General features: G+C 41.7%; 2 protein-coding genes across 3 annotated transcripts in view; one reads left to right on the top strand and one right to left on the bottom strand.

The window, feature by feature from the left end:
• Positions 1–18988, bottom strand: part of LOC140266786 (uncharacterized) — a 41779-nt gene extending 22791 nt beyond the window's left edge. The window contains exons 1-3 of the mRNA XM_072361885.1: positions 18702–18988; positions 17565–17748; positions 1897–2027 (exon numbers count right to left, since the gene is read on the bottom strand). Of these exons, the coding sequence (XP_072217986.1) occupies positions 1897–2027; positions 17565–17748; positions 18702–18988 (602 nt within the window). The remainder of the gene's footprint in view (positions 1–1896; positions 2028–17564; positions 17749–18701) is intronic.
• tbx18 (T-box transcription factor 18) lies at positions 18841–26911 on the top strand. Of its 2 annotated transcripts, none has more exons than XM_072361961.1 (8): positions 18841–19310; positions 20568–20730; positions 21147–21248; positions 22377–22548; positions 22851–23018; positions 23781–23845; positions 25110–25204; positions 25593–26911. In XM_072361961.1, exons 1-8 carry the CDS (start codon positions 19076–19078, stop codon positions 26126–26128), a joined length of 1536 nt encoding a protein of 511 aa, XP_072218062.1. In that variant the 5' UTR covers positions 18841–19075; the 3' UTR covers positions 26129–26911. The 2 variants fall into 2 exon arrangements, with proteins under 2 accessions (XP_072218062.1, XP_072218061.1); XM_072361960.1 differs by having other exon boundaries at positions 20565–20730.

The following is a 26911-nucleotide window of genomic DNA, read 5'->3' as shown; positions in this document are numbered from 1 at the left end:
CACATTCTGGAGAGCTTGTGTGTTTTTTTTTTTAATAAAGCAGATAAAAAAGTAATTACAGAGCCAGTCACCCTGAATATTGCCTTTATTTTTTTTGTAACTTACCCTTTGAGCTCCAGTGTTGCTCAACTGAAGTTAATTTGGAGAAGTTGGCCGTGAAGAACGATTGGATGGAAGTGACATGTAGCACTGGTGGAGACAGTGTGGGTCGCAGCTGCAAGTAAACATTTTAGACCATTTGGTATGTCTATTAACTAGGTATGGGAACTGGTTCTTCCTGGTTAATAACCAGTTCCACATATAAAAAAAAAACAGCAAAATTGTACGCCTCTGAGCTTATTCATTTCTTTATTGATGCTGGCAGGTGCTGCAGCACTGACTGCAAACCAACAACATCACATTCGAGGATCTATATGCACTGCCATAAAAAAGAAGAAGTATTTCTTTCACATTGTTAAAACCAAAGTTTATTCAGTTTGAGATTTCAGATAGAAAACACTTCTGTTAACAATGAAAACCTGTGTAGTGTACTTGTTTCTTCATGAAAAATTGGATCAAGAATTGATAAAGGAACATATAAAGTACCAGATTAATAGGCAACATCAGTGATAGCAGTGGAATCCATGAATTCTAATTAATGCCCATCCCTTATCCCAACTTTAGGCTCTTGGGTTACCTTTTTTCTGATTTGTTCCCAATGAGCAACACAAAACAAATCCCATACACTTTAATTATCGTGGAATTTTTGTGTAATTTCAGTAGATTACGTACCTCCTTACAAGCTGCCTATACAAGTAAGTCAGTCTCTGTCGGTATCTTTATGACTAATAACCTAAGATTATTGCAAAACTACTGGTTTAAACTGAGTTAACACCAATTAGTTATGCTAGTGTTTGAATTAAGTAATTCCTATATGCCGCCTTCTACTGCTGTTCCTGGTATGTAGCGGCGTCATTTTTCCGTTCATAGTTCATCGTTTTCTTATTTCCCCTTAAAGACCATAGCAACAGTTGTCCAATTCCAGCTCATCTTTCTTCGTCGACACAAACGCACCCTTTTTAGTTGTGTACAGCGCTGGGATGGTTGTGTACAGCATATAAAATCTGCAATCATGAATCAAGCTTTTACCATGTGTTAACGAAGGTGGACGGAGTTTGTCTTTAATTTAGTGCAACTTTTATGTTTGCCTTTAATGAGTCGTACACCACGTGCGTCAGTGTCATATGTAAGCTCAGGTCTTTCCCGTGGTGCCTGCCTGCCTCTTCCAGTGCTAATGTGCTAATCTGCTGTTTAGTCCAACCAGATGGGCACCCCCCCCCCCCTTTTTTTTCTGGGGGTAGATGGGAGGAAGAGGGGAGGAGGGAGTGGAGGAAGTTACCTGCAGAGATCTCCCCTCATTAAAAATCCCTCTGCCTAAATTACACACCCCACACTCAGCCCCTCCCTTCCCTGTCTCTCTGTCCTCCATCCCCCCCTCGACTGACATTCAAGAGAACTTTTATTAGGTTGTGACAGACCAGACACCCAAGCTCTGCTGTTTTCTCTCTGCTGTCTGCCTCTCTGTGCAGCTCTTCGCTTCTTAATAACTGTTCTTTCAAATCTATCTAGAGCTGATGCCTGACAGCTATATGGCGTCAATAGAGTTGTCATACTTTGGCATCCACATCACAGGCCTGTTGGCATCTGCGTTGACTTCTCATAAAACTAACACATTCTTTGCTGTAGATGGGAATAAAATGAGTACTTGAGATGAAAGCATGCTGGATCTGAGAGTTACATTGATGCATTTGTGTAGAAACTACAATATGTAAAAGTAAGTGATGGAAAACACACATGAAACCAAATCAGGAGACCACACTAACTCTATCCATCATATGCATACGTGCACAAGCTAACGGGTCTATTGTCGATAGCCTTTGACTGTCTATCAAGTTCAGACTCTCATGCATGAGCACGTACGACAAGAGCAGGGCAGTGCAGAAGGAAAGAATGATGAACAGTGGAGGATAAGGGCTAATAAGAGAAGACTGTTAACAAAGGGGGAAAAAAGCAAGTCAGAGGAGATCAGGAGTGCAGTGCTTTGAGCCAGTGCTGATTCTGAAAAGACTATTTAACAATGGAAACTCTGCCTTAAAAAGACTCTCCACAGTTTCCGTATACCAGGAGAGAAAAGGACAGAGGGAGGAAGGAGCAGCTGAAAACCATCATTTCAATGGTCGACTCAGGGAGAAATGTGACCAAGCTGAAGAGTGGCCATCTCAGCACACAACCCAGGCTCCATCTTTCATCGAAAGACAATGATCTCTTTTCCTGGATTGCCTATGCACACACACACTCGAAACCACAAGTCTAAAATTGGGTTCTTGTCATAGTCCATTAGGAATATATTTGCTGTGTCAACAGTTTTTTCTCCCTTTCCAATTTCAGCCCCACTCACTGTGTTTTTATAACTTGTTAGCTTTGGTTCTCCCACCACCTTATAGTATTTAAGATGATTTAGGGGAGCCTCATCGTCACATGACATCAGATGGGGTTTCTAAATGAAGGAGTAAATGAACCCCTTTTGATCTACTCTTGTTCTTATGTTCTTGAGCAAAGAAAAGGCATCTTCTTTGTGCTTTCTTGTTGTTGGCAAGAAACTTTGACTGTGATATGGGTAACGTAAGGGAGGATTTGTGGTCATGACCTCAGAATTTACATGGATTCAGTTTAGATGACTTCCCTAAGCTCTAAAACTGAACCTTCACAGAGGATTTAACATCAGCTGTGACATCACTGTACGTGTGTATAAGTGTAGGAAGTTTTGATGGCTCAAACAGACCTATGAGGGGTCAGCAGTTTTTCACATGACCTGCTCAGGGATAAGTCTTCCCTTTATAAGGGTATAAAGTGAAATGTGTTTAATTGAGATAATGTAGAAATAAGTGGTTTCACAATAAAAAAAAATGCTGTAGTTTTTTTTGCAGCAGTTTTTTTGTGAATAAAAGTCATTTAAACAGTTATTACAGTTTTGTGTTTGGCTCGTCTTGATAAAGGAAAAAATAAAAGCCTGTAACAACAAGCTGTGGCAAATTAAAACAGCTCTAAGATGTGGTGAAACAATTCTTGAAAGTAAAGCAGCAGAGACAATGTGGCAGTGGGCTTTGGATAACTACAAGAAAATATAAGGAAAGCGATCAACCAAAACCCACACAATAACCAGAAATGTTTTCTGCATACTTTAACAGACACTCACATCTCACAGCAGTTTCTTTTATTTCACGGTCGACACTGCAAACTGCACACTTAAGCTCAATTACTTGCTGTAAACATTAGGGCGTGGCTGTCTCCGACCCGTGCTACACATGTAGCTTCTGCAAAATTTATTTTAAAAAAAATACACCATCCCATTGAAATATAGTCAGATAACTTCTCAAATGTATTTAAAAAAGCCACATGTATGCTACTTATTACTTCACAAAATGCCAACATCCATCAAGCTCTGGCAATGTGAAAGGTAAAACAAAAGGAAAGACTAAGATGCACCTGGCTTAGCCCTGGCAGAGTGAGTATTAAAGGGGACGTATCATGACAAAAAAAATTTACTTTTTTTCTGTTCTTGAGTGCTATTTCGGTGTCTGAAGTCACTACCAACTGAAAAACTATTTTTCAGTGTAAGGTTATGTCACATGTCAAGTTTGCTCCACATTTCTGTTTGGCCTTTACCTCTAAGCCCTGCCCACTTGGATTTAACAATAGAATGATGAAGCCAGCTCTGCACAGAAATGTTTCTCCTGTCAGCTGTACTGAACGGCATGCATCTTCTATCAAGCCCACCCTCAAAGGATATAAAAGCCCAGTGGATAAACTTTATATTTGAGAATAATGTTCCAGAAAGTTAGCAAAAGTTTGTGCACATGAAGCAACCACTTTTCATCACTTGGACTGTTTTACAAACTTGGGACAATTCAAAACTTGACTCTGTGGCCAAACTACACGCAAGGGATATGTAAATTAATCTCTGATAGATTAACATTATTGTTATACCATCAATTTGTGAAATAAATACTTTGTAGTTGAACATGTATGTCATGTAATTCAGACAACCTTCAGCTGAAATAATCATAACCGCGAGACCACTTTTAAAAATTTGAACTATGTTAATATATATATGTATATACAGTATATACAGTATATACAGATATACATGTACTGTATATATGAGCAACACAAAACTAACATATTACATATAACATAAAAATATGAATTATAACCTGTACACCCTCTCCAATCTTCCTTCCTACCATCTTCCAGTGGTGTTCTGTTCGATTATGCCTCAAACTCAAGTTCCTGCTAAACAGTTTACCTTGTAGGTGTCAATGAAGTAAGTATATCAAGTTTTGCTAACAGATTAGGCCAAGCCAAGTGATATTTTGACCAAGAGCATGTCTCATACATTTTAACAAGACCTCAAGAAATTCTGCCAACATGTTGAAAATAGACAACTGCAACTGCTCCTGAGCTGATTCTAAACAGCCCCTAGGAGTGACTGTTCTGGGAAGTGTCCACCCCCCCACCCCCTCCCGCGACCCTGAATTGGATGAAACTGGTATAGAAAATGGATGACTAGGTTAGCTTCTTCCAGATGTTTGTAGCGCTTCTCGAGACTCCCGGATGCCTTCATACTCCCAACCTTTTCTTGTTTTAAAGCAATGGCTGTTGTACTCTTCTATCAAGCGCAGCTTTGTGAGGCATAAAGTGGTCCTAAAGACAGACTTGGCCATCTCTGTTTTGGAGCTTTGCTGCTCTTCAAGCAACCAATTCTCATTTCCAACTCGTCCCATAATGACCCTGGCTGGAAGCCTGCTATGTAAGCTTTGAACATGCAGGGTACCCCTGAAGCATAGCTTTTTGACGTACAGGTATACCAAGTTAGTGACATAAATCATATCGGCATCAAATGTATTGTCATTGTAGCATGGAAAATTTCACATAAGCTTTCCGCAATTGTGTATTTCAACACAAAACCATGTTGTTTTCAACCAAGTTGTTGTTCAACGAAGTACTTTGGTTAGGCTGAGAATGAGAATGCATTGCCTTCAGCATCAACTTTGGCCTCTTTGTTGCCTCTCTGATTATTGCTCTCCTTGCCTGCTTCATAAGTTCTGGTGGTCTGTGCATTCTTGGCAGATTTGGGTTTGGAGCCATATCTTTTCCATTTTTTTTTTCAAATAGTGATTTTAACAATGCTTTGTGGGATAATCAGAGTTCTCCATATGTTTTATAAGCAAACCCATGTGTTTAATTCTTCTGAACCTTGTTTTTGACTTGTTTGGCGAGCTCCTTCATTTTCACTGTGCCGCTTGCTTTGTGGTGGATTGAACAAAAGGGGACTTATGAACATATCATATGACTTCGGAGGCTAATTGGCAAGATAAGTTCTTAATTTATAATTTGAAAGAAAATGGGATGAATGCAAAGAGACTTATTATTTGTGATTTTTTAATCTCTTCTTTAGATTTTTTTTTTCTTTTCACTTCACCAGTTTAAGAGTATTTTCTTGAGGTACATGAATACTTTTGCAGGGTTTTGCACTACTGGTTAGTGGCATTAACTGCGTAATCAAAAGAAAATTGACATCTTTCCTTGTTTTGTGCATAAAGATGTGCAGGTTCAATGTCAAAATGCATTGCATGTTTTCTCTTTCTTTGAGGCATAGTCTGTGGGAGTGAACACAAAAGCCAGTTGGGAAGGGCCATGGGGCGAGGCCATCAGTTTTTGGGTTGAACACAAACTGAATTCATTACTTAACCATGTAAAAGAGTTTCTAGACAGATCTGGTAAAATGTTTTTGCATTCAAACTTAATGAAAACCACTACTATATTAATGAGAATATGAATTTTGTATTATAAAGTGCCATATTTATTTTTTCTTAAGGTGACCTTTAGTAATTGTTACCAAACAACATAATCTGTATTTTCTGTTGTTTAACACGAATCACAGACACTAAAACCAAACTTAAAGAACGCCGTTACAGTATTCTCACTCATCCCAGTTTCATACAACAGCTGTGTTGCTGTGCAACCCACAGGGGAAAACATCCACACTGTTTCTAAGTTCTGGAGCTGAGCAATTCATAAAGTAAGGCTTTCCAAACATTTTTAAATCAGGACCCTTATAAAAAATTTGCTTTTTGCAGCTTGGCCAAAACACATTAAAACTCAGCAGCAAAGAAGCATGACCCATTTAAGGTTGTAAACTACAGTTAACAGTCCATGCTATAAATCACAACTCTGACTATAGCCCCAGCTTCAAAAGTCTAAGTAATGAATTTCACTGGCACCAAAAAGCATATATCAGCCCTCTATCTGTCTGTCTTTGCACTGTTAACTTTAAAGTGTCTAGTTTTAGATGCAAAGACTTGAATGCATGGCTACTAATCCACAGTATCTACTGGCCCTCTTTACACATGATTATTGTAATAATTACATAACAGACAATAGGATACTTTATGGTGTTAAGGGCTGTGTTGGGCATATTTGTCAGAAACAAGATACTCTGATACCGTGAGGCTCCAACTATCACTGTGCTATTTCCCAGACTGTTAAACACACTTTCATCCCTTTGCAACCCAAGAGACTGCCTGTTATAATTACTTTCTCTGCTCAGAGACCATTATGAAAAAGAAACAAACTGTCACACACACCATCAACTGTTCCTATGTCTTACAGAAATAGAGGGGTGTTTTTATTAAACTTGTAAATGTTGTTTACACAGCCATAGAGTCAAAAGACATGGACAGTGATGCTACCTGACAGTAAAGACTGCTTGTAGTCTGTCTTTGTATAATCAAGGGACTTTTTCTTGGCTCGCTGGCTCTGAACTTCTGAAACTGGTCTGTTAGAGCAGCACATGGTCAGGACAGATCGGACAGATTCTAGGCCAGGATGTTGTGGCTTTGAGAACTGAAAAACGTGGGCTGGGGAAGTCAATGATCAGTAGTGTCCAGCTCTATTCTCAGTTGCAGCTGAGAAAGGCACCAAATCCCCAACAATTGCTGCCTTGCTGCTGAAACTACAGCTACCCGCTGCACTGGGTGTTGTGTTAACTTTCGCTAATGTGTGTACTGAAAGTGCTCAATGCTCATTGTGTATTCACAACTCACAGCATGCTGGCAAATACAAGTTGCTTATTAAAATCAACGCCACGTCATTAAATCTAGGAAAATTACTGTTTTGATGTAAAAGATACTTTGGCAGACTTGTAAGGAATTCATACTTTCGATGTCTGCATGTCCTGCAGACACGCACACAGTCTCATATTTACTACTTTTGAAATAGCTGTTTCATCATTCATCATGCATAGCCATGCAATTGGTCTATAATACTCTATAATACTAGGTGGTGCCATTTCTCCAGCAATGCATTCATTTTGATTGCCTGCTTGTTTTTTCCTTAACTGCAATGTTATTTTTCTGAATGGAGATTGATCCAGATGCATGCATGTTTGGCACGCTAAGTCTGTGAGGTTGCAAAAATTTGGGCAGCAGGCGGTCAGCGACAGAGGGATCTAGTGGACCCTCACAAAGTGGCAAGGATGACAACATTTTATGTCATACAGGCATCATAGCCAAGCAGACAAGCGTGAACTCCCTTTTAGTCCATTCTTCAGTGAACTTTCAAGGGTGTCTTTGTGGATCCTGAGTTTTTAAAAACACCCACAATCCTTTGGGCTAATCAAAGATGATGCGGACGGAAAATGTGCAATACGCATTGTAAGTTAGCACGGTGAGACTGACATTTGCCCAGTTACAATTGCAAGGAAGGACTCTTTCTTAGCCTACGAAGAACACAAAGATTCAGGTTCTTCTTCTATTTATTTGAAGAAGATGCCCAGTATGTGCTTTCTCGTATCTGTGTTTGGACATTTCCCACCGGCGTCATTTAACTTTAGCAAACGTTGTGTGAAACGTTATCTCATCTCCACAATAACACCCAAACAAACAAGCATCACCTTGTGATGGTGGCGTGATATCAGCCGCTGTGGTCGGTGCCGTCCAGCTGCATCCTACTCGGTGGGGTGTGAGCAACATCCTCACTGCCTCGTTAGCGAATCATAAAATCGCACGTGGGCATGTGTGGTTTGTGTGTTGTGTTTGTTGTATGTGTGAGTGTCCGTGCTTGACAATGTTCAAATGGTTAGTGCATGTAAAAGATGAAAGAATGACAGAGTTGGCCAGCTGATGGTTGAGTAAAGTTGTGAGCACACATGTGCACACCCACAGCTCAAATGAGTCAAAGCTTGGTTAGAGGGCTTCAGTGAAGAACTACCAAAGATTTGGCTGGTGTGGGGTGGATAGAATTAAGTCAACGACTCTCAACTTTCTTAAATAAATAGATGAATGGCTTGTGGATGCACAGATGGACTACTATAGCTGAACTGTAAAAGGTTGGATTGATTAATGATAGAGAAATGGATGGGTAAGCACAGTCAAAAGATATATCCAATAATGTTATACTGCTATGGAATAGAGTCAGCATGTAACAGCAATATTCCACTCTATAAACATCTTTCCAGACCATATTCCCTGTAAATTCTTCAGTTTTTGTATCGTTTTTCTGACGCTACATGTGAACCCCTTATTTGCCGCCCTCTCCATCCACAATCTGCGTGAATCAGTCCCCGTTTTTGGAGTTTATTTGAAGCCACAATGACATGTGGTAGTTTTGTTGGGATGAAAAATATCCTCTAGTCCTCAGTATATGGCAAAATTCTTTAGTTGTGAATTCAGAGAGTCTGTGTAACACAAATGCGCAGTCTTGTGTGTGTGTGACTAGGCTATAATGTGTTTGGACAGAGCAGGATACCAGGCAGTGCCCGTTAAAGGTTCTAATGTGGCTGTGGTTTCATGGTGGTTGGCACAGATCAGTAGGAAGAGGGCAAAGAGAGTGATATTAAAAAAAGAGGGAGTGAGGGGAGAAGAAGGAGGAAGTAGGAATTTGCTATAAAAAAAAAAGGAGGGCGGCAGTTATGCAGGCATCAAACTGTGATGAATATGCTCTGACTTTTTCGGCATCCTCACTTCATTCTTTTCTCTTTCTCCCATCCGTCTCTCGCTCGGGGTCAGCGGTCCATTCACAGTGTGGTCCCGGGGCGATCAGAGTGGACCCTGCCCTTTCTCACTCTGCTTTCGTTCTCCGTCCGTCTTTCATCCTGTCTTTTCTTCTCTTTTTGCCGTCAGGAGAGGAGGGGGCAATCCAAACAGTCATACTTCCCCTAAACTCATCTTTTATTAATCAGACCTCAGCAGTGTGTCAGGGGGAGTGGTGACGCACACGGGTTTGCGAGATTTAAAATGTTCACTGTGCACGAGGACACACGAGCACGCCCAAGAAAGAGTAAGACTAAGACTGACCACTGACAAATGCCTCAGGGTGTTTCATATTTCCTCTGCTGCAAAACAGGCCATTGCAAAAAAACACCAGAGCTCAGTTTGTGTCTGAGTATGTGTCAAAGAAAGAGACAGAGAAAGAGAGAAAAAGAAATTAGTTGGACAGATGACTTGAAAGCACCACATGACCACCTCCTCCTTGTCATTCATAAAGCCTCCCTCACTCTCTTGACTTTTTCCTATCTCCCTTACACACACGCGCGCACACACACACAAGATCACAGGCGGAGCAGAGCGGATATTCAGGGTGGTGTTATTCCAGGTGTGGAGTCGTTGAGGTCTCCATGCTGTGACCCTGTTATCCTGGGAAGAGGGAGAGTATTAGATGCATGCAGGGAGAGGAAGAGACTCTATATCAAAAACACATTTCTCCCTGAGGCTGTATCACTGCACTTACATGGCTACAGAGATGTCCACATATGAGCACACATGCACAAAAATTCACATGCAAGGTGAAAGCACTTGTGTGTATATTGTCTGCACAAAATCTACTGAGAAAAACGTCCGCTAGTTGTTGATGCAGAGCAAATATCAAGCTTAAAGCTGTTTCTAGTGACTTTTTACACCTGTCACGCTGTTTTCTTCTTGTTTCATATGGTTCACAGTTATGGAGGGGGATTAAAAACAGCCATGGCATTTATAGCAGATCGGACCTGTTTGAAAACTCAATACCGGCTCCATCTGAATGTAGCTGACTGGGATGCAGAGATGCATCGCAGAACACACAACCAAACAGCACGCACTGTAAATGCTCCAGTCACCGATGTAAGCTGACAACTACTCGACACAGTCTGAGAGCGAGTACTAGGTGCTACAGCATTCGGAACAAATGCACAGGCCTGAGATGAGGGCACAAAATAATCCAATAACTCCACAAAAACATGAAAAGTATTTACGTATTTTAAGGAAGTTAGATCATTTACAAGAATTTGATGTAAAACTTACTGTAAATAGCTGAGTATCTTGGTAGGATGTAAGAAAGTGTGGAATCTAAAATTTGAATGTTCATCTAGTTGATCCATGCAGACAAGCTTTTTATTTTCTTTAAAAGGCTTATAATTATACAGTTGTTTACTCATAAAGTTGTTACCTGAATTGTGTTGTAAGATACAGCACAGAGCAGTTTATAGCAAGCAAATTTCCAGGTTTTATTTGGCTTAATAACCTACTTTCTTTGTCATTCCAGAATATAAATTCATCTCGAATTCAACAAATTATAGAACTTTTCACATAGTGGTCATTTTATATTGGCCAAAAGAAAAAAAAAGAGACATACTTGTTCAGATGGTGCTGTTCTCTTTTAGTAATTTTTACAGACCGAACAGAGGTGGCTTAGCGTCATATCAGTGTGTGCTTTCAAATATCAAGGAATCAGCTGAAAGAAAAGTTGGTAAGAGCAGTGTGTTACACCACCTCCCACTTAATGCAAACATGCCAGTTGGACTCTTTGACTGTCTCCATTGTCGAGTCGGAGGCCTATTCCGCATTCGTGCCTTACAAACAGGATGGTGAAGGAGAACAAAGGCACATCAGTCCAACCATGAACATGCTGTGGGAAAAGGGCTTGTGGAAGTCTATGTTTTCATTCAGAGAAAACTTTTTTAGTATGTCATAATGTGTTCACAAGACTTGATAAATTCGACTTTTCAACCACTGGTCCTAATCAAATGTAAACAGGGATTTACCGATGTGCTGCTGAACTCTTGGGGGTTGTCCTCTGGCTTTTTGAATAGAGAATCTAAGACAAAGTCATAGTGTTTTTTTGTTGTTGTTGTTGTTGTTTTCACTTTTTAGCTTCCCAAGTGGCCCATATTCATTCCCTCTATCTGTAGTTCTATCCATTTTTTTCTTCCTATAATTGAGTCCCTGTTCCTGTGTACCTGTCAGGTTATCCAACAAAAAGGAACTTTACAAATCCTAATAGCTTCTTGAAGCATTCTTAAATGCAGCTCTAAGAAGTCTGATAAATATGGTCAAACTGGAAATCTACTGGTGACCAGTAGAAAATTTAATTTACCTTTAGGATAAAAATGGTTTCTTTTCATTTAACGATTACATTTTCATTTCATTAAAAAAAACTGTACAGTGATATTAGGAGGTCTTTGCGTATGTATATAAATGTGCATTTAATGTTTGAAAGAGTGATCAGTTTGTTTGTTCAGCCCAAACACAAGTAATTTGTGAAATCTGTGAAATTACAGTAACTTAATGTTAATCACTGTCAAATGCCTTGTGGTCCCTCATACTCGGCATAAAAAGAAATGAGAGATAATTTTCAACTTTGTGAGTGATTTTGTTGGTGTTTGAATTTAATTCAGAGGTCTGCGTTTTTTCGCCACAGTCAAAATTGCCATTAAGTCCAATTAGATCCTAAGTAAGTTAGAAATAAGAAGGTAACCAACACTGTTGAAAAACACAGAACTTTAAAATGTTTTTTGGGTTGTTTTCTTTTAAGAACAAAGTAATATTGGTACATATATTGTTGGCAATTTGGTATATAAATGTATCTATTTTGTGCACGCTTTAACGCCGACATTCCTGACAGTAATAAAACAGCATTCTTTACATTTGAGCTTAACGATGGTTAGAGTTGGCCTGGACGCTGAATGCAGGCAGGGAGGAGAGGCAGGCTTACAGGATGCCTTGACCGCCAATTCTCAATTTTAATGACCTCGCTCTTTGATTAAAAAAACGGCTAAATGGTTCCAGTTGAGCCAGAGAGAGAGAAAAGAAATAAAACTCGAACATCTAAGAGATGAAAATAGCCGTTGTTCTCCAGTTTAAGAGGCACGTGTGCTGAGGTTCGCCCGAGACGTCAGTTACGAGCTGCAGATGTTTGTATGGCTTTTTTTATTATTGTTGTTATTTTCAAATTGTGGTGTTTCTGTGATGAGCTTTGCACTCGTTAGGACTCTGTGCTGGTGTGCTGGTGTATTTTTGTATAAATGCATATGTGTGGGAACAGGCACACTCAAAGACTGGAGCTCTTTGAGCCTAATTAACCACAATTCTAATCTGTGTGCTTTTTAGCAGCTCATTATTCAGCTTGATCAGAGGAAACTATAATTGTGATAATGCACATTGATCAACCACACACATACACACACACACAGACAAATACACGCATTGATGTATTCCAATTCTTTGGCAGTGAACAATAAGGGGTAATCAAAACCTATGCATACACAATTCTTCCTTCTAATGATCTCATACACACATGTGAGCACACACACCATGCACATTGAGTCCTCACATTGTTTCACAGGTTATGAGAGGAGAAAATGTTTTCACCTCTTCTTCAATGGATGGAGAAAGCCATAAAAACAGCACCTGCTCGCTTATTCTCTCCACACTGCCCCTCCTCCCACTCCGTCTTTGAAGGGCTGGAAAGAGGGCCGTGAGCTAATGATGAGTTGTTTCCTTGCTGTGTTGTGGCATAAAAAAAAACATGACATTCATATTTTACCTCATTTTCATCTCAAAATAACTGGATAAGTGTTTGCCACCTTGCTCAAGGGCACAGGCTGGAATCAAAATGAGCATAGTCCACGCAGCAGGCCAGCCTGCCATCAATCCCTCCATGTGCGTAACCATCCAGGTGAGAGCTGTAAGGTGATGAAATGAGCAGGTTAACTTGGCAATAATATAAACAGACACCAGGATGCAATTTGCACAAGATCTTAAAAGTTTTCAATGCCAGCAAATTTATTTCCTCAAATTTAGACCATAAACTGTAATAAATAGGGCTTAGATCAGCCTGAAAAATATGGCCCACTGATTTGGTTAAATATGACTGGAGCCAATCCTGCAGAGCTGCTTCAAAACCCTTTATGCAGATAATCTGGAAGGGTTTATATCATGACCATCCCTCGTGAAACTATGCAACAGTTCAACCCAAACCCAAAACCATAGCATCCCTAAGACTTTAACTATTTCCTACTCAAAAACCATCAAAAATCAAATCACCCACTGAAGCACATTCATTGGGATACGATCCTAACTCACTGGGTTTGGTGTATTAAATAAATAGCAAAGGGTTATCTGTACTCAGATTAAACTACTGCAAACACTGTTTGATTACCAAAAATCAATGTGCATACAGAAAAGTATATTGATCTGCTCAGCACTGAGACAGATAACTAATGACTTAACGGAGACTGGTAACTCGTAAATAGGAGGATAGGCTATGTTGTACCTTAATACAGCATATGATGTCATGGACCAAGTTATTTCAACTGAAAAAGGTTTTAGTAAATGTCATTATTTGATATTATCTATGACTGCACTGATCAAGAGTTATTGTGCCACAAGAACTTGGATGGGTTTCTTTTTTTTTTTTATAATGATACGTTATCATCTTGTTGTAATCTAGTATGTGGTGTCTCTCTGGGAAGTTGTCTGGGATCCTTTCTGTTTTCAGTCTTTATCAAAGACTTATGTTCTGTGGTGAAACATGCAGAAACTGTTAACCCTAACCAAGTGATGTTGACTTCTACAGCCAACCAAGAAGTGGTAAAGTTTTGTCATAACCAACAAAATGGCATCCTTAAAGGTGTCAAAACACGTGTTGTGCAAAAAAAAATTAAATAATGAATATGAAAACCTATAAAGAATTTTACATTTGCTGCCGAACATTTTTGAATGTTTTCCCACTGGTTTCCAACTAAACACCCTTATCTGACATTGTTAGGGGCATCTTGCACTACTGCTTTAAGATGATTGATCAACCCCATTAATTAATAACACCCAAGGAGCCTCTGGTTGCTTCTAATTAGTCCTTCTCTGAAAGAATTCTGGTCTGGTCTGTCACTCTACCATATGGCATATCACCACAGAATAGTGTTGTGTTTTGGAAACCATGCAAAATAAAAAAAAATGCATTGTTTAGAAATTCATATTAGATAAGCTCAGCTAAACTGCTCATACAGCAGGTTTAAAATGTTGAACAGTTTCAGTCACGGTGCAATGCTTTGCTCTGTGCTATGCCTGCTTTCTAACAGTTGGTTTCAATGTAAATGTAGCCTTGCTAGGTAAAGTATATGCCTCTTGCACTTCGACTACTTCTCGCTCTGCGAAATCCACAGTCCCCTTCTGAGTCTGCACAAAAGAAAACCGTCTCATATTTACTGAAACACCATAACCTGCAGTGCACTGACATGAATCTGCAGTCCTCTGTTCCCAACCCATTTGTGTCTCCGATCAAAACCAGCATTCATCATTAAACAATAAAATGTGCTTCTTTTATTTTTTTTCTAAGCAGTGTGCTTTTTTTTTCTCTCCCACAAAGTCTCCTTCCCTTCATATCCCACCTGTGCTCTAGTTTTAACAGCTCCATCTCAGGTTACCCAGTCAAGACTTTAATTTTTGGCTAACGAATCAAAGACATTTCATCAAACTCATTCCACTGACTTTATTTATGAACAGCGAGAGGCCCATACTAGCTGCACACATTAATCTAACACCAGTTCAACAGCTTCATGCTGGAACTCAGAGGTGCACAAAGTTTGAGCAAGCCGTCCCTCTGTTTCTGTCTAGCTGTGTGTGTCTGTGAGCCGGAGCGGAAGTTCGACTCGAATAACATCCGAGGCACACGGAGGCCTGAATAAATGGCATCAAGAGCAGAAAGCGGCTCATAAAAAATTTCAATAAATGTCACAGATCCATCAATTTCTATCAAGCGTGTCAGTAAATACCACGTTTTCAATGGAAGGTTAACTTTATTGAAGAGAGCTGGGGTCACTTCACTTGGATGGCGAGTGACTCTGGGCCAGCACAAGCAGGAGGTGATTGCAGGGACCAAGGTTGTTTGCTTTGCAGTGTTGCCACAACTCTAGATAGGCAAGAATTTCGATGTATAGTTTGGAAACTGGAAGATTCTGAAGTTCCTAACTAGGACATGACCCTTCCAGGACATGCCATGTGCCAAGGGGCCCTTGAATGTAGAGAGGGGGGGTTACAATTACAGCCAAATACTGCATTTCTCTCTGTATAGCTTATCACTACATTGGTCTGGTTTTAAACTGCTTCTTCTCTTCCATGAGGTCAACTGCAGCACTAAACAACCGTGTCCTCAGGGAAGATAAGTATCACGTTACAAAACTGTGCAGAGGTATCACTCCCGAAACCAATAAAAAACACTGTATTACTACTGCTCCGTATGTAGTTCTCCCTCTCTCACACACACGCATGCAAGCAGACACACAAACTCAAACACCTTCCCAGCTTCTAATGCCACTTCCGCCATAAAAGCCCTGGCAATGCTCCACGTGCCCATTAGCACGCGCTAAATAACTGTTAACAATGTATTACCCAGGCTCCCCTGCGCAGGCACTTGTAGCCTACCCAGCCTCCCTTCAAAGCTCACCGGTAATTATGTCAAAGGTTTTTAATAAACAGCCTATTCAGTACTCTGTGGGTGACGCCTACCTTCAGAGTGACAATTTTTTTTTCTAGTTTTCTGTTTTATAGCAGATATGTGTACAAATGTGCTGCGCTCTGATTGGTTGAGTAACCCACCCCCTCCCAAAAGCAAAACTCACGAGGCCAACCCGCACCTGCACATGACAGGTCCTCATTTAAGCTAATTACCAAACCAATGCATCACTGTATGCTCCAGAAAAAAAAAATTCTCGACCTAAACAATTTATTCGGACGCATTTCAACCCCAAAATGCCGCGAAAGGCAACTTTTCTTTTAATCTTAAATTAAATTCGTTAATTGTCCATAGTTTTTTACTTGAACTGAGTCAATTAAAAGCAACAGCCAGAGCCAAAATGGCGCAGTGTGTCATGACCGGAGGGGGAGCTTTCCGCAAGCAAACTGTAAATTACACTTGTGAGATAAAAAAAAAACAGCACACACACATATTAATGTTAAATTATAGCTCACATCCGTTTCATCTTTAGGTTAGTATATAGGTGCTGACGGAGTGACAAAGTCGTGTATGAGCGGTCTGAAATAAACCGCTAACGTAGGCTAACGTGAAGGCAGCTACGTTAACGACCTCATTAAGAGATGATTGTGTGAGCCTCGAACTGTCAGGAGTGATGAAACCAGACAGGTAAAATGAGTCGGTAGGCCTTCAGTCTGTAGGCGATTACAGCTATTCTTGCTATACTTTGTTTATGTCGGACCAAGGCCAAAGGTAACGAAATGAACTTCGTGTGGAGTTTTAGCAGGGCTTCAGATTGTAAACCACCCCTCTGTTGCGTCCGTTTCCTGCACTGTTGTGCTGGATGAAATAAGCATAACACGCAGGCTAAAGGAGAATCTCTCAGTTAAAAGAAAGAAAGAAACCAAAGAAACTCGAAAATTTGTACTGACCTCGTTCCACCAGTGTTTCCCCCCCCTGGTGATAATTTATCAAGGCCAGGTTCACGTAATTTTAATAATAGCCTATTTACAAGCCATGCGGCCTAATTAGTGTTTCTCATGAGTTGTTATTTTTCAGCAGATGGCCTAAATGCAGTTTTTTGGATTTAATCAAATATCACCTGGTTTTATTAAATGTAAACAGCAGGCAATGAAAATAAAAATAAATCAAACAAAAAACTGCATTACAGTTATTATCGTTTCTGTTAGTCCTATCAGAGTAGAACAATCTGAATGAGCTGTTATGGAGGCCACCGCCTAGATTCCAAGACGAAATCAGTTTTAAATGCGTTCTGGTTTCCTTTTGACATTTCTATCAAGTTTTCACCTTTTTATCCTCCCCCCCCACCCTTCCCAAGAGGAAGGTTGTAATCTGCTCTTTTACTCAAGGTAACAATATGTTTGCAGCCAGTTCTACGGCTTTCGCATTAAAAGTCATCATGATAAGTTAAAAAAATAATTGAAAAACGACAAAATAAACCGGCAGCAATGAATAAAATGATGCTCATAGCCCAATAATTTTTTCTCCTCTGTGATTTCGCTGATGTGTTATTTAAAAAATAAATAGCAGCCTTCTAACATATGTCTATGTTCTGTTATAGCTGACTGTGTTGATGATTTATTTTCATTTTCTGCACGGGCATGTCTAAGAGGAACCAATTTCCATACGCCAAAGGCTTTTTTTAATTATTATTCCAAACAATTCGTGACTCGTTAAATTCTCACAAACTAACAACGAAATTGGACTTTCTTTTCTAATACCCACGGGACGCGAATCGACCAGCGCTCGATCTGATAAACCTCGCGGATTATGCGCGCGGGGCTTCTCCTCTGCGTCCAGGCATTGGCTCCACATTTATGCCAATAAACGACGCCGACGTGCTGTTTATTTTTGATCAGCGAGCCAGCAGAGGCCTGGAGCTCCGACAAGAAAAATAACTCAGCCCTGATGTGAAGGATGACATACAATAATCCCGCTAACGTTTTAACAGGTGACGCATTAACGGTTCCGTCGGGCCCTTGGAAGTTCGGCGGGAATCTGCGCAACGCTCGAACGCACGCAAACGAGCGCGCGCGGGGCCTCGGGCCCTCGTTTACCCGACCTAGCTTGGAGCTTTCACGCGCACCAGAACCTCGTTCATTCAGGCTGCATTGAGGGCGCTTCACAAACGAGCCGAATCCACCTCACTGCGTTCACTCCAGCTGGTTGGATTTGTGGTCCTGTGACCTCAATTTCTAACCAAGACTGAGATATTTACTCAATGTTATCTATTGTTTGACTCATTTATGACGTTCGGCTGTGGGTAGAATATTTTATTTTTTATGTTGTCACTCAATATATGTATGTGCGCATATATATGTGTGTGTGTGTGTGTGTGATGTAGGCCACTATATAGCGAATAAGCTATACCAGTGGCCTGTACTGTGACTGAACTGCATATGTGATTGTATAATTGTTAGGTTTTTTTTCTTTCCAGTTAAACTAAATTGAAACATTGAGCACGTATCCTTTTTTTTAAATGCCATTACCACAAATTATTATCACCATTATATGCCATACAGCTATTTTCTAACGTGGAACCATGTTTTAGGTGACCATGTGTAATAACGAATGCGCATGTGATGATTTCTCATGCATCTGGTGATTACAAATTGATGTCAGCCAGTCACTGGTGATAATCGCCACTCGCAAACATATGTTGGAAGTATGGACTCTTTAACCCCGCGCTGGAGGAAATGGGGATTTCTATAGGTGGTGGCTGCAAGTGACCACCGTAATGATCAGATATGCAAAGCATGTCGGGCCGGAGTGTGAAAATGCGCACAATTTGCCCACAGGGACGCTCCTCTCGCTCCTTAAGCCTGAAGGGATGATTCATTCACCGGCTCTGCTTTTACCTCATAAGGCGGCACGAGCGGCCCCCACAGCGGGCGGGACGAGCGTAAAGTTCCGGGGGGCTGTGATTACTCGTGATTGGTTGCTCTGCGCTGTGACTGACAGGCTCGCTCTCTCCGAACTCTTCTCTGTGCAGCTTGTTGACAGTCTCCAAAAGTCCACACGACACCAGCGGATAACGGAGACGCTGTCCCAGCTCCTCCAAGGTCCCTCTGTTAGTTGGTTCCAGGACGGAAAACTGACTCCCGTGCACAGCTGTGGATGACCGGCGGGGTTTGGGACTTTTCATTAGTTCCCGCAAGCCCGTGACGCCGCGTCTTCAACTTCTTCTTCTTGTCCTTCCTCTCTCGTTCCGCTTCTCCGAGAGTCGAGAGAAATGGCAGAGAAGCGGCGGTCCCCGTGCGCGCTGAGTGTCAAGGCACATGCATTCTCTGTGGAAGCGTTGATTGGGGCGGAAAAAAGACGCAGAACGACCGGAGAGGATCCAGAGTCCCCGGGCTGCGAGGATGGAAATGATGTTTCGGATTTAACCGGGAGCCCTGGACTGCGAGCAGGCAGAGCGTGCGCCAACGACCGGGGCAGCGAGGCAGAATGCGCAAGTGACGGGTCCCGTAAGTGCTTAGAATAATAAGAATAAAGAATTAGAAGAATAATATATGTTTAGGTGTGCTTATGCTAGAATAAAACTATTATTTCCGAACGCTCCCCTTAGAATTCTAACCACAGGCCGTGCAGATTCATTACTCTGTTGCTACATTTTAAAGGGGGAAATGTAGCTAAAATCCGAGCTACTCACTGATACTTTTAATCTGATTTTAATGCACGTAGCGTTGCAGGAAAAATACACTTTAAAAACAAAAAACAAATAAGAAATGTAAATCCCGTAGCAACTGCCACAAAATGCTGATTCCAAAGGAAAACAGCGACTGGCTTTTGTCAGAGCCGCACGGTGAGGGTTTGATATCACATCAGTGCCCTGGTCTTGTAAATATGAGCAGCGAGTGTGACTAATGTGAGAGGGTTTATGAGTTGTGCTGCAATCATAAACACGCCAATTAGCAGCGTATAAAGGCAGGGAAAGTGCCTCGGAAAGGATACCGAGAGGTCTGCGGAAAGCTTGAACCAACGGTCCCTGACAAATTGCAATCCATACAGGGAAGTTTAAAACGCCTTTGGCAGATGCGTTGTTTGGCTTGTTTGGCCCATAATGCCCATACATTCCTCCCCACATAGGCAGGCCTGTGTCGAGTAACGCGAATAACAACAGCTACGAGACACATTCACGCATACAGGGTGTCCTCTAAACATATTCCGAATATCCAAATAAATTTCAACCCAACTCAAATGGAGGTAATTATATTCTTGCAGTAGACCTCAGTGACGAGTGCGGCTTTGTCTCAGTTTTTCTTCTCTATATGATGGTATATTTCCACTGCAAATAATCAATGCAAAACTCTTAATTGCTAGATACCCAAATAAGTCAAATGTTGAGAGATTCTGAGCAGGATCCCGTAAAATTTAACTTAATTAAAAAAGACTGCCATAATGTGTCCTTTTTCTAATCATCTGGGAATTGCTTTGTGAATAAAATGTGTGACATTTTCGTTGGCTGTGCCTTTTTTACGTTTACGAGCGTGGAACTGGACAATTTCAATGATACACTCAATAATAATTTATATTCATAAATATGAAATGCAGCCTAACTTTGGCTACAAATCTTGTAGACTTAATCCGGTTAATCCTGCTGTAATGCCTCGCTGTTTATAGCTTGAGACAAAATACATTGTAGGTGAGTCGTTGCTGGGCTGTGATGCGTGTGTTGTTAACCCATCAGTGGTGTAAAATCTTGCTTCGTTCCGGTGCAGCAGAGAGCGGCGAGGACGCGCTGCTGGAGAGCCCGCAGCCCGCAGCTCCTTGCGCGGCGCCTGCAGCCGGGACCGGAGAGGAGACCCGCGTGGACCTGCAGGGATCAGACCTGTGGAAACGCTTCCACGAGATCGGCACGGAGATGATTATCACCAAGGCTGGACGGTAAGGCGAAAATAATAGTATAATGATGAAAAATGTCTGATGTTCCGATATGAAATTTGATGGGAGGGGAAAAAACAACAGAATTGCGCGCTGGAAAAAATGGAACGCGCGCTTTAATTTAAAAAAGAAAAAAAGATGCTTGAATTATTTAGTAGAAAAGTTAATAATAAGAGTTACAGCTAAGGGGCATCAGCAGAGATTTAGCAGAAGTGGCCAATAATTATTTTTAAAAAGGCCAACATCTCCAAAGTTTATGCGTATTAAGCCACAATTATTCATAAAATAAATAACGTTTATTATTATTATTATTATTATTATTATTATTATTATTATTATTATTATTATTATTATTATTATTATTATTGCATTTTCCTTGATATTTCCGGTGCTGAGGATTTATTTGTTTTTCCTTTCAGGCGGATGTTTCCTGCTATGCGTGTGAAGATTACGGGCTTGGACCCCCATCAGCAGTACTACATAGCCATGGATATAATCCCTGTGGACAACAAACGATACAGGTAAGACGCAGGATGCGACAACATTTAAAAAAACAGCTTGCGATCCTGTTGTGAATTTGGTAAAACTGAATCAGATTTTTTCTGCTTTAATTTAAAACAGATTAGAAACGTGTGAGATGATCAAAGTGAGCTGTGAATAGAGGCAATAGGTTTTGACTGCAGAAAATGTCGTCTTAATTTAGACTCCATATACGCAGTCCGTGGAACAGCTTTAAGGGTTTTCAGCTCAGCCCCAGTTCTCTCCACAAATGGCGCTTGGCACCGGTGTTTTTTGTCACGGCGGTTTTGCCGTCCCTTTTGGAGAGGGGCCTTTTGGATGCCTGTAACCTCTGTATTCTGGAGGGTCAAACCAACAAAAGTCGTTATAAAGCAGAAGAAAACAACGCGTGACTGCTGCGGATGCAGTCTTTTGCATGTTGTTTGCTCCGTCATTTCGAACTTTCAGAAAACTTGTTTATGTGTGAATACGCTTTTATCGGCGTGGTGGAGGGATGGCTAACATCCCGAGATAGGTTGGGAGTTCATATTATGCGGTGTCCAAGCGGCTTTTTGTGCGCACTTACGCACAGCTGGCCCGGAGGACGCAGAGTGCGGGTTTTATTCCCATCCAAACGTTTAACAGCAGGTGATCAACAAACCCTTAAATAGTTTCTGGGTTTCTTTCTGAAGTTTAGCCGATAGCCTGTGAAGTGCCCTCAGCGTTTTCTGCTATGACGCCATATTCCACTGATTAGGAAAAAATGGATAAAAAGCAGCTTTAAAAGTGGACGCAAGTCTTTTCTGCTGCTTCAGTGTTTTCACAACAAATGTTGCACAGATGTTAAATTGGTTTATTACATTGTTTATTTTTTTAAATGTAAGCCTTATAAAAGTCAGCAATTTGATCATAATAATGAGGATTTGAGTTGTTATATTTAGAAAAAAAAAGCAAACTTTCCTCTGATTACTGCTAATCTCTGTCACAAACCCTCATGAAAACAACACAGTTGATTGCACGCAATTAATTCCCAATAGCACACAAAGAAAAATAAAAGGAATATATGAACACTCAAAATGGCCATCAAAGTGGTCATGGTTTCCGTCTCCTCTCTCGACCTGATCATTGTCCCATGTGTGTGAATCGTGAAGGTACGTTTATCACAGCTCTAAGTGGATGGTGGCAGGGAACGCGGACTCTCCAGTGCCTCCCAGGGTGTACATCCACCCGGACTCTCCAGCCTCAGGAGAAACATGGATGCGCCAAGTGGTCAGCTTCGACAAGCTCAAACTAACCAACAACGAGCTGGATGACCAAGGACATGTATGTCATATTTCTTTCTATTCTTATGATTCGTCTGTGCTGTATACTTACCTCATAGACACTTTAAAGGTCCATTATCGCTTGATTATGTTATTTGATTTTGGGATTTTATGTTTCTGGTGAAATTACTAAGCTTTTTATGCTGCTGTGTGTAATAACTACAGTTTATCTAGCGTACATTTGATGGGCGAAAAAATAATAAAGTTGGTGTCCGTGTGCCCACAAGTGTACGTGTTCACGTTTGATTTCTATTGCCAATATGTAATTCAAGCATTAATCATTAATTTCCCCTCCCTGCTCAGATCATTCTGCACTCCATGCACAAGTACCAGCCACGGGTCCATGTGATCCGTAAGGAGTGCGGAGAGGAGTTATCTCCAGTGAGAGCCATCCCTGCGGGGGAAGGCACGCGCACCTTCTCCTTCCCTGAAACCGTGTTCACCACCGTCACAGCATATCAGAACCAACAGGTACAACAGCAGCGCTCCTAAAGCCAACAGAACTGGATAAACCGAACACAACAGAACAAAGCAAATATCCAGCTCTGTGTGCAATGACCGGCAGTGGACAGACATTTTTGTAGGTCACACTGCAGCGTGATATGTATAGCTACAAGTTTCAGGCTGATTTATGAGCAAAAATGTAAGAGAAACACTTTTAAGCTTTACTTTACCATAAAAAATGACACTGAGATTAAAAGTCTCTTTTAAGCAAGTATCTAGTGTCTCATAGTTTCTGGATTTCACCCAGTTTCAAAGCTGGTGTCCTCTACAGAGGAGAGGTCCAATTTTTTTTCTGTATTTTTGCACTGGACCAGTCAATTGGAGCTTTGAAGCACAGATATTAGCTGAGGTCAGCTGGTCTACAGTGCAGGATGGCTGCAGTCAGAACATGGTGGCGAAGGCAATAAAAGTCCCTTTTGATGCGGGTCACAGAGCTGGGCCTTCAACGCCACCCACAGCCTGAGCAGCCCCACGGCAGCCCCCACAGACACGAACAACTAAGAATGCACACATACATCTACACAAATTCACTTGCATGAAACATGTACACAAACAGAACAATCAGCAGTTCAGCATGCACACAAATGTATTTTTGTTTAGAGTTGATTGAAAGATTACAGAGAGGGAAATTATTCTGGCTGGAAAAAAAAAAACAACCTTCCACTGCAGAGTCTATATTATCGTGGACAGAAATTTTGGGAAATAATTGGAGTCTTATTTTGCTTTCAGATTACAAGGCTGAAAATTGACAGAAACCCTTTTGCCAAAGGCTTCAGAGACTCTGGTAGAAACCGGTGAGTTCATTTTAACCACAGAGATTTTCACATTATCTCATGCATTAGGGGTACTGTGGGATGCATGACTGTATTATGCCCTGGCTTGGTTGCGGTTTTTGTCGCTACAATTTCATTCTGATTTTATGGGGAGCAAAGCTCTGTGTATATTTATTCATTTTCTAATGGAAAATGTGCGACAGGCCCTCATTAAATCCATCCTAAAACGGGAACAACTAAAGTGAAAAGAGGTGGCACGAATCGCGAAGGCTAGTCGGTGATGCGTTTTCATTTCTACGCGCTAACTTGGAAAGCAAATTAATGTCGACAATTGGGCCGTTGCAGACACATGCTTTGAGAGGAAAACTAAGTTTGGCTGCAAAGCTTAATGGAGCGTCAGATTCCAGCCAACCTCAACATCAACAGCAAAATAATAAAATCAAGAGTGTCCTGAAGAAAATCTGTATAAACACATTTCTAAACATATATAAACACAGCATTAAAACAACACAGCAGTAAAACTCCAGCAGTCTCCAAACAGCCACTCCCCTGAGGCCTCACAGAAATCATTAGAGAGAGGAGGGGAGGGAGCAGGAGAAGGAGAATGTGTAAGACAGAAAATTTGAGAGGGAGGAAGGTAGAGAACGGCAAGCTGGATAACCCAGGGACCTTGACAGCTGACCCTATAAAAGCTGAACTCAGGAAGGCTGAAGAAAAACTCCCCTTAAATATTACAGGAAGAGTTAAGCAGTTTGCTAAATAAACTTCTGTTCTGATAGGCTGCTTTGGAGCACTCAGAACCGCTCCAGGCAGCTTGTCTAAATTATCACTGAGGCTACAACCCCGTGGGGGGGGGGACTTTTATCCTCACGCTAACGAGCGGTAACAGAGCACTCGCATTACACCGCCACATCAACCCTCCGCCCCACCTAGAGAAGGAGGGAGACTTGGATTGAGGGGGGGGGAGTCCCACCTCATAAATCGCTGCTGCGGCTTCCTGCTCCTTCGTCCTGATTCGCCCGTAAAAGCCGTGTGAAAGCAATTACCTCTAAGCACCCGACAGGCAGCAGCCAATCGCAACGTAGCGTTTATGCTCCTCATTACCCATGGTCTCCATAGAAATGGTAAGAGAGGCCCCACAGGCGACTAAGATGGCCGCCAGGTGGTTAGCATAACGTGCAAAACAGTGAGGCTCGCTGAGAGCTTCTGCATCTATGAGTCCGGAAAGTGAAAGACACGGAACACTGTAGATCTGTTAAAGTCTGTGTCTGTGTGTGTTTTACAGGATGGGTTTGGAGGCTTTGGTTGAGTCTTACGCATTCTGGCGTCCGTCTCTACGAACACTCACATTTGAGGACATCCCTGGCATGGCTAAGCAAGGTGAATTTAAAGAGCTGGAGCCTTCTGGATAATGAGAATAAGTTATCCATAATTCCATCATGTCACAGTTAATCAGTGCTTCCCACAGCATATATGCTAACAACAAATGTCTTTGTTTGGGTTTTTCTGGTTAAGGTTAGAGAAAACTTGTAAAGTAACATAAATATTCAGGGGTTGTTGTGGCCCACCCCGACTTCTGACTTTGGCCAAGATTTTGCATGAACTATGAATCAGACTTCTATGGCGAGTGCTTAAGATGCTCATTAAGTCAGAGTCAGGGTCAGTCCACCCCATTTGGTTGATGCATCCCATTCCATCCATTATTTACCATATTTGAAAAGAAATCCTCACTTTCAGTTAATTAAATGTTGGTTTCCCTTTTCTGTAGGAGTCCCAGGAGGTCATCCAGGACTGGGAACGTCATCTCACCTTCTCTCCACATCCCCGTGCTCATCGCCTTTCCAGGTTTGCCCTCTCAGCCCACCAGACTACACCTGTAGTCGGCCCACACACCCCCTCCACCGTTATGGCAACCCTCCTGAGCCATTCCCCCCTCATAGAGGTCCATCCGGTTATGAAGGTGAAGGATTCTGTTCCCTGCCCCTCCCTGCAGCTCAGCTTGGCTATCTATCCAACCCCACACCGCAGGGCTACGCCGGTCTTCGCCTCCATACACCGCCTTACAGCCTATATGGTTACACATTCCCCCCCTCACCACGCCTCGCTGCCAGCCCTGATAAAATGGCTGCCACTGCCAGTCATCAGAGTCCCTTTCTTGGCTCATCTCCCAGTGGGACTTTAACAGACAGTCTTGGTGTGCTCAGCGGAGGACAGCAGGGCTTCTTGTTTGACTCTCGGACTTTAGGAGTGGCCAGTAGCCAGCCGGGAGGTGGGGCGTCACAGGTCACTGCCCATATGGGCTAAATTTGACTCTGACTTATCACGAAAACAAAATTACTCCCAGAGTTTGGGTGTAAATTGCTTTTGGCTCAGAACATTCTATGAATTAACCATCCATACGCTGACACAGCATCAGACGGAGAAGAGTGACAGATCAAGAAACTGCTTCAGTGAACATATGAGCTTGTCAAAGTTGTATCTAAGGGGAATATTTTGTTATCTATTGAGCGTGGTTTTTACAACATGCGCGTGCAGCTTCAGTGGTCACTAAAGGAAACACACTTTGTGACTGAGGAGTCCAGGGAGCCACTGACACAACTGGAGCTACATCCGGACTGGGCTCAAACTGGGCAGGTCCAGACAATCAATGCGAGCACTTCAACCCCTGGTAGGAAGCCCTGATGCAGTCACGATGATACTCGCAAAGTATTTTGCATCGCCTTTGTGATTTTGCCTGTTTTTTGGACAGAGCTCCGAAACAAGACGTGTTATTACAGACCTCAGTGCTCTTTCAGTAAGGTCCATATATTGATATACACTAGAGGCGCAGCCTTTTCAGCACTCAGGCTAAAAAAAATAATTTTAACAGCCTTTACACAACATAACCACAGCCCTGACGCATATTAACACGATGACATCACGGCAATGAAAGACCGTTGGAGATGTCCCAGTTTTGGTGTAACGTGGTTAAAACTATGGGAGAGTGATACATAACAAACTGATCTACATATTTGACTAAACTTGAGCTCTGTGCACGTCCGTCTGAGGTTCAGAGACACAGTCGTAAGGTATATCACTCTGTATATA

Source organism: Leuresthes tenuis, unplaced genomic scaffold (assembly GCF_036924035.1).
Source record: "Leuresthes tenuis unplaced genomic scaffold, fLeuTen1.0.hap1 SCAF_13, whole genome shotgun sequence".
NCBI lineage: Eukaryota > Metazoa > Chordata > Actinopteri > Atheriniformes > Atherinopsidae > Leuresthes > Leuresthes tenuis.
This window is presented reverse-complemented; position numbering and strand designations above follow the sequence as displayed.

Bases quoted from the DNA above. Each gene is read 5' to 3' on its own strand.
- tbx18 (XM_072361960.1), top strand. From the start codon at position 19,076: ATGGCAGAGAAGCGGCGGTCCCCGTGCGCGCTGAGTGTCAAGGCACAT. The intron at 19,311-20,564 runs GTAAGTGCTTAG...GTTCCGGTGCAG, and splicing joins ATGCGCAAGTGACGGGTCCC to CAGAGAGCGGCGAGGACGCG. The intron at 23,846-25,109 runs GTGAGTTCATTT...TGTGTTTTACAG, and splicing joins AGAGACTCTGGTAGAAACCG to GATGGGTTTGGAGGCTTTGG.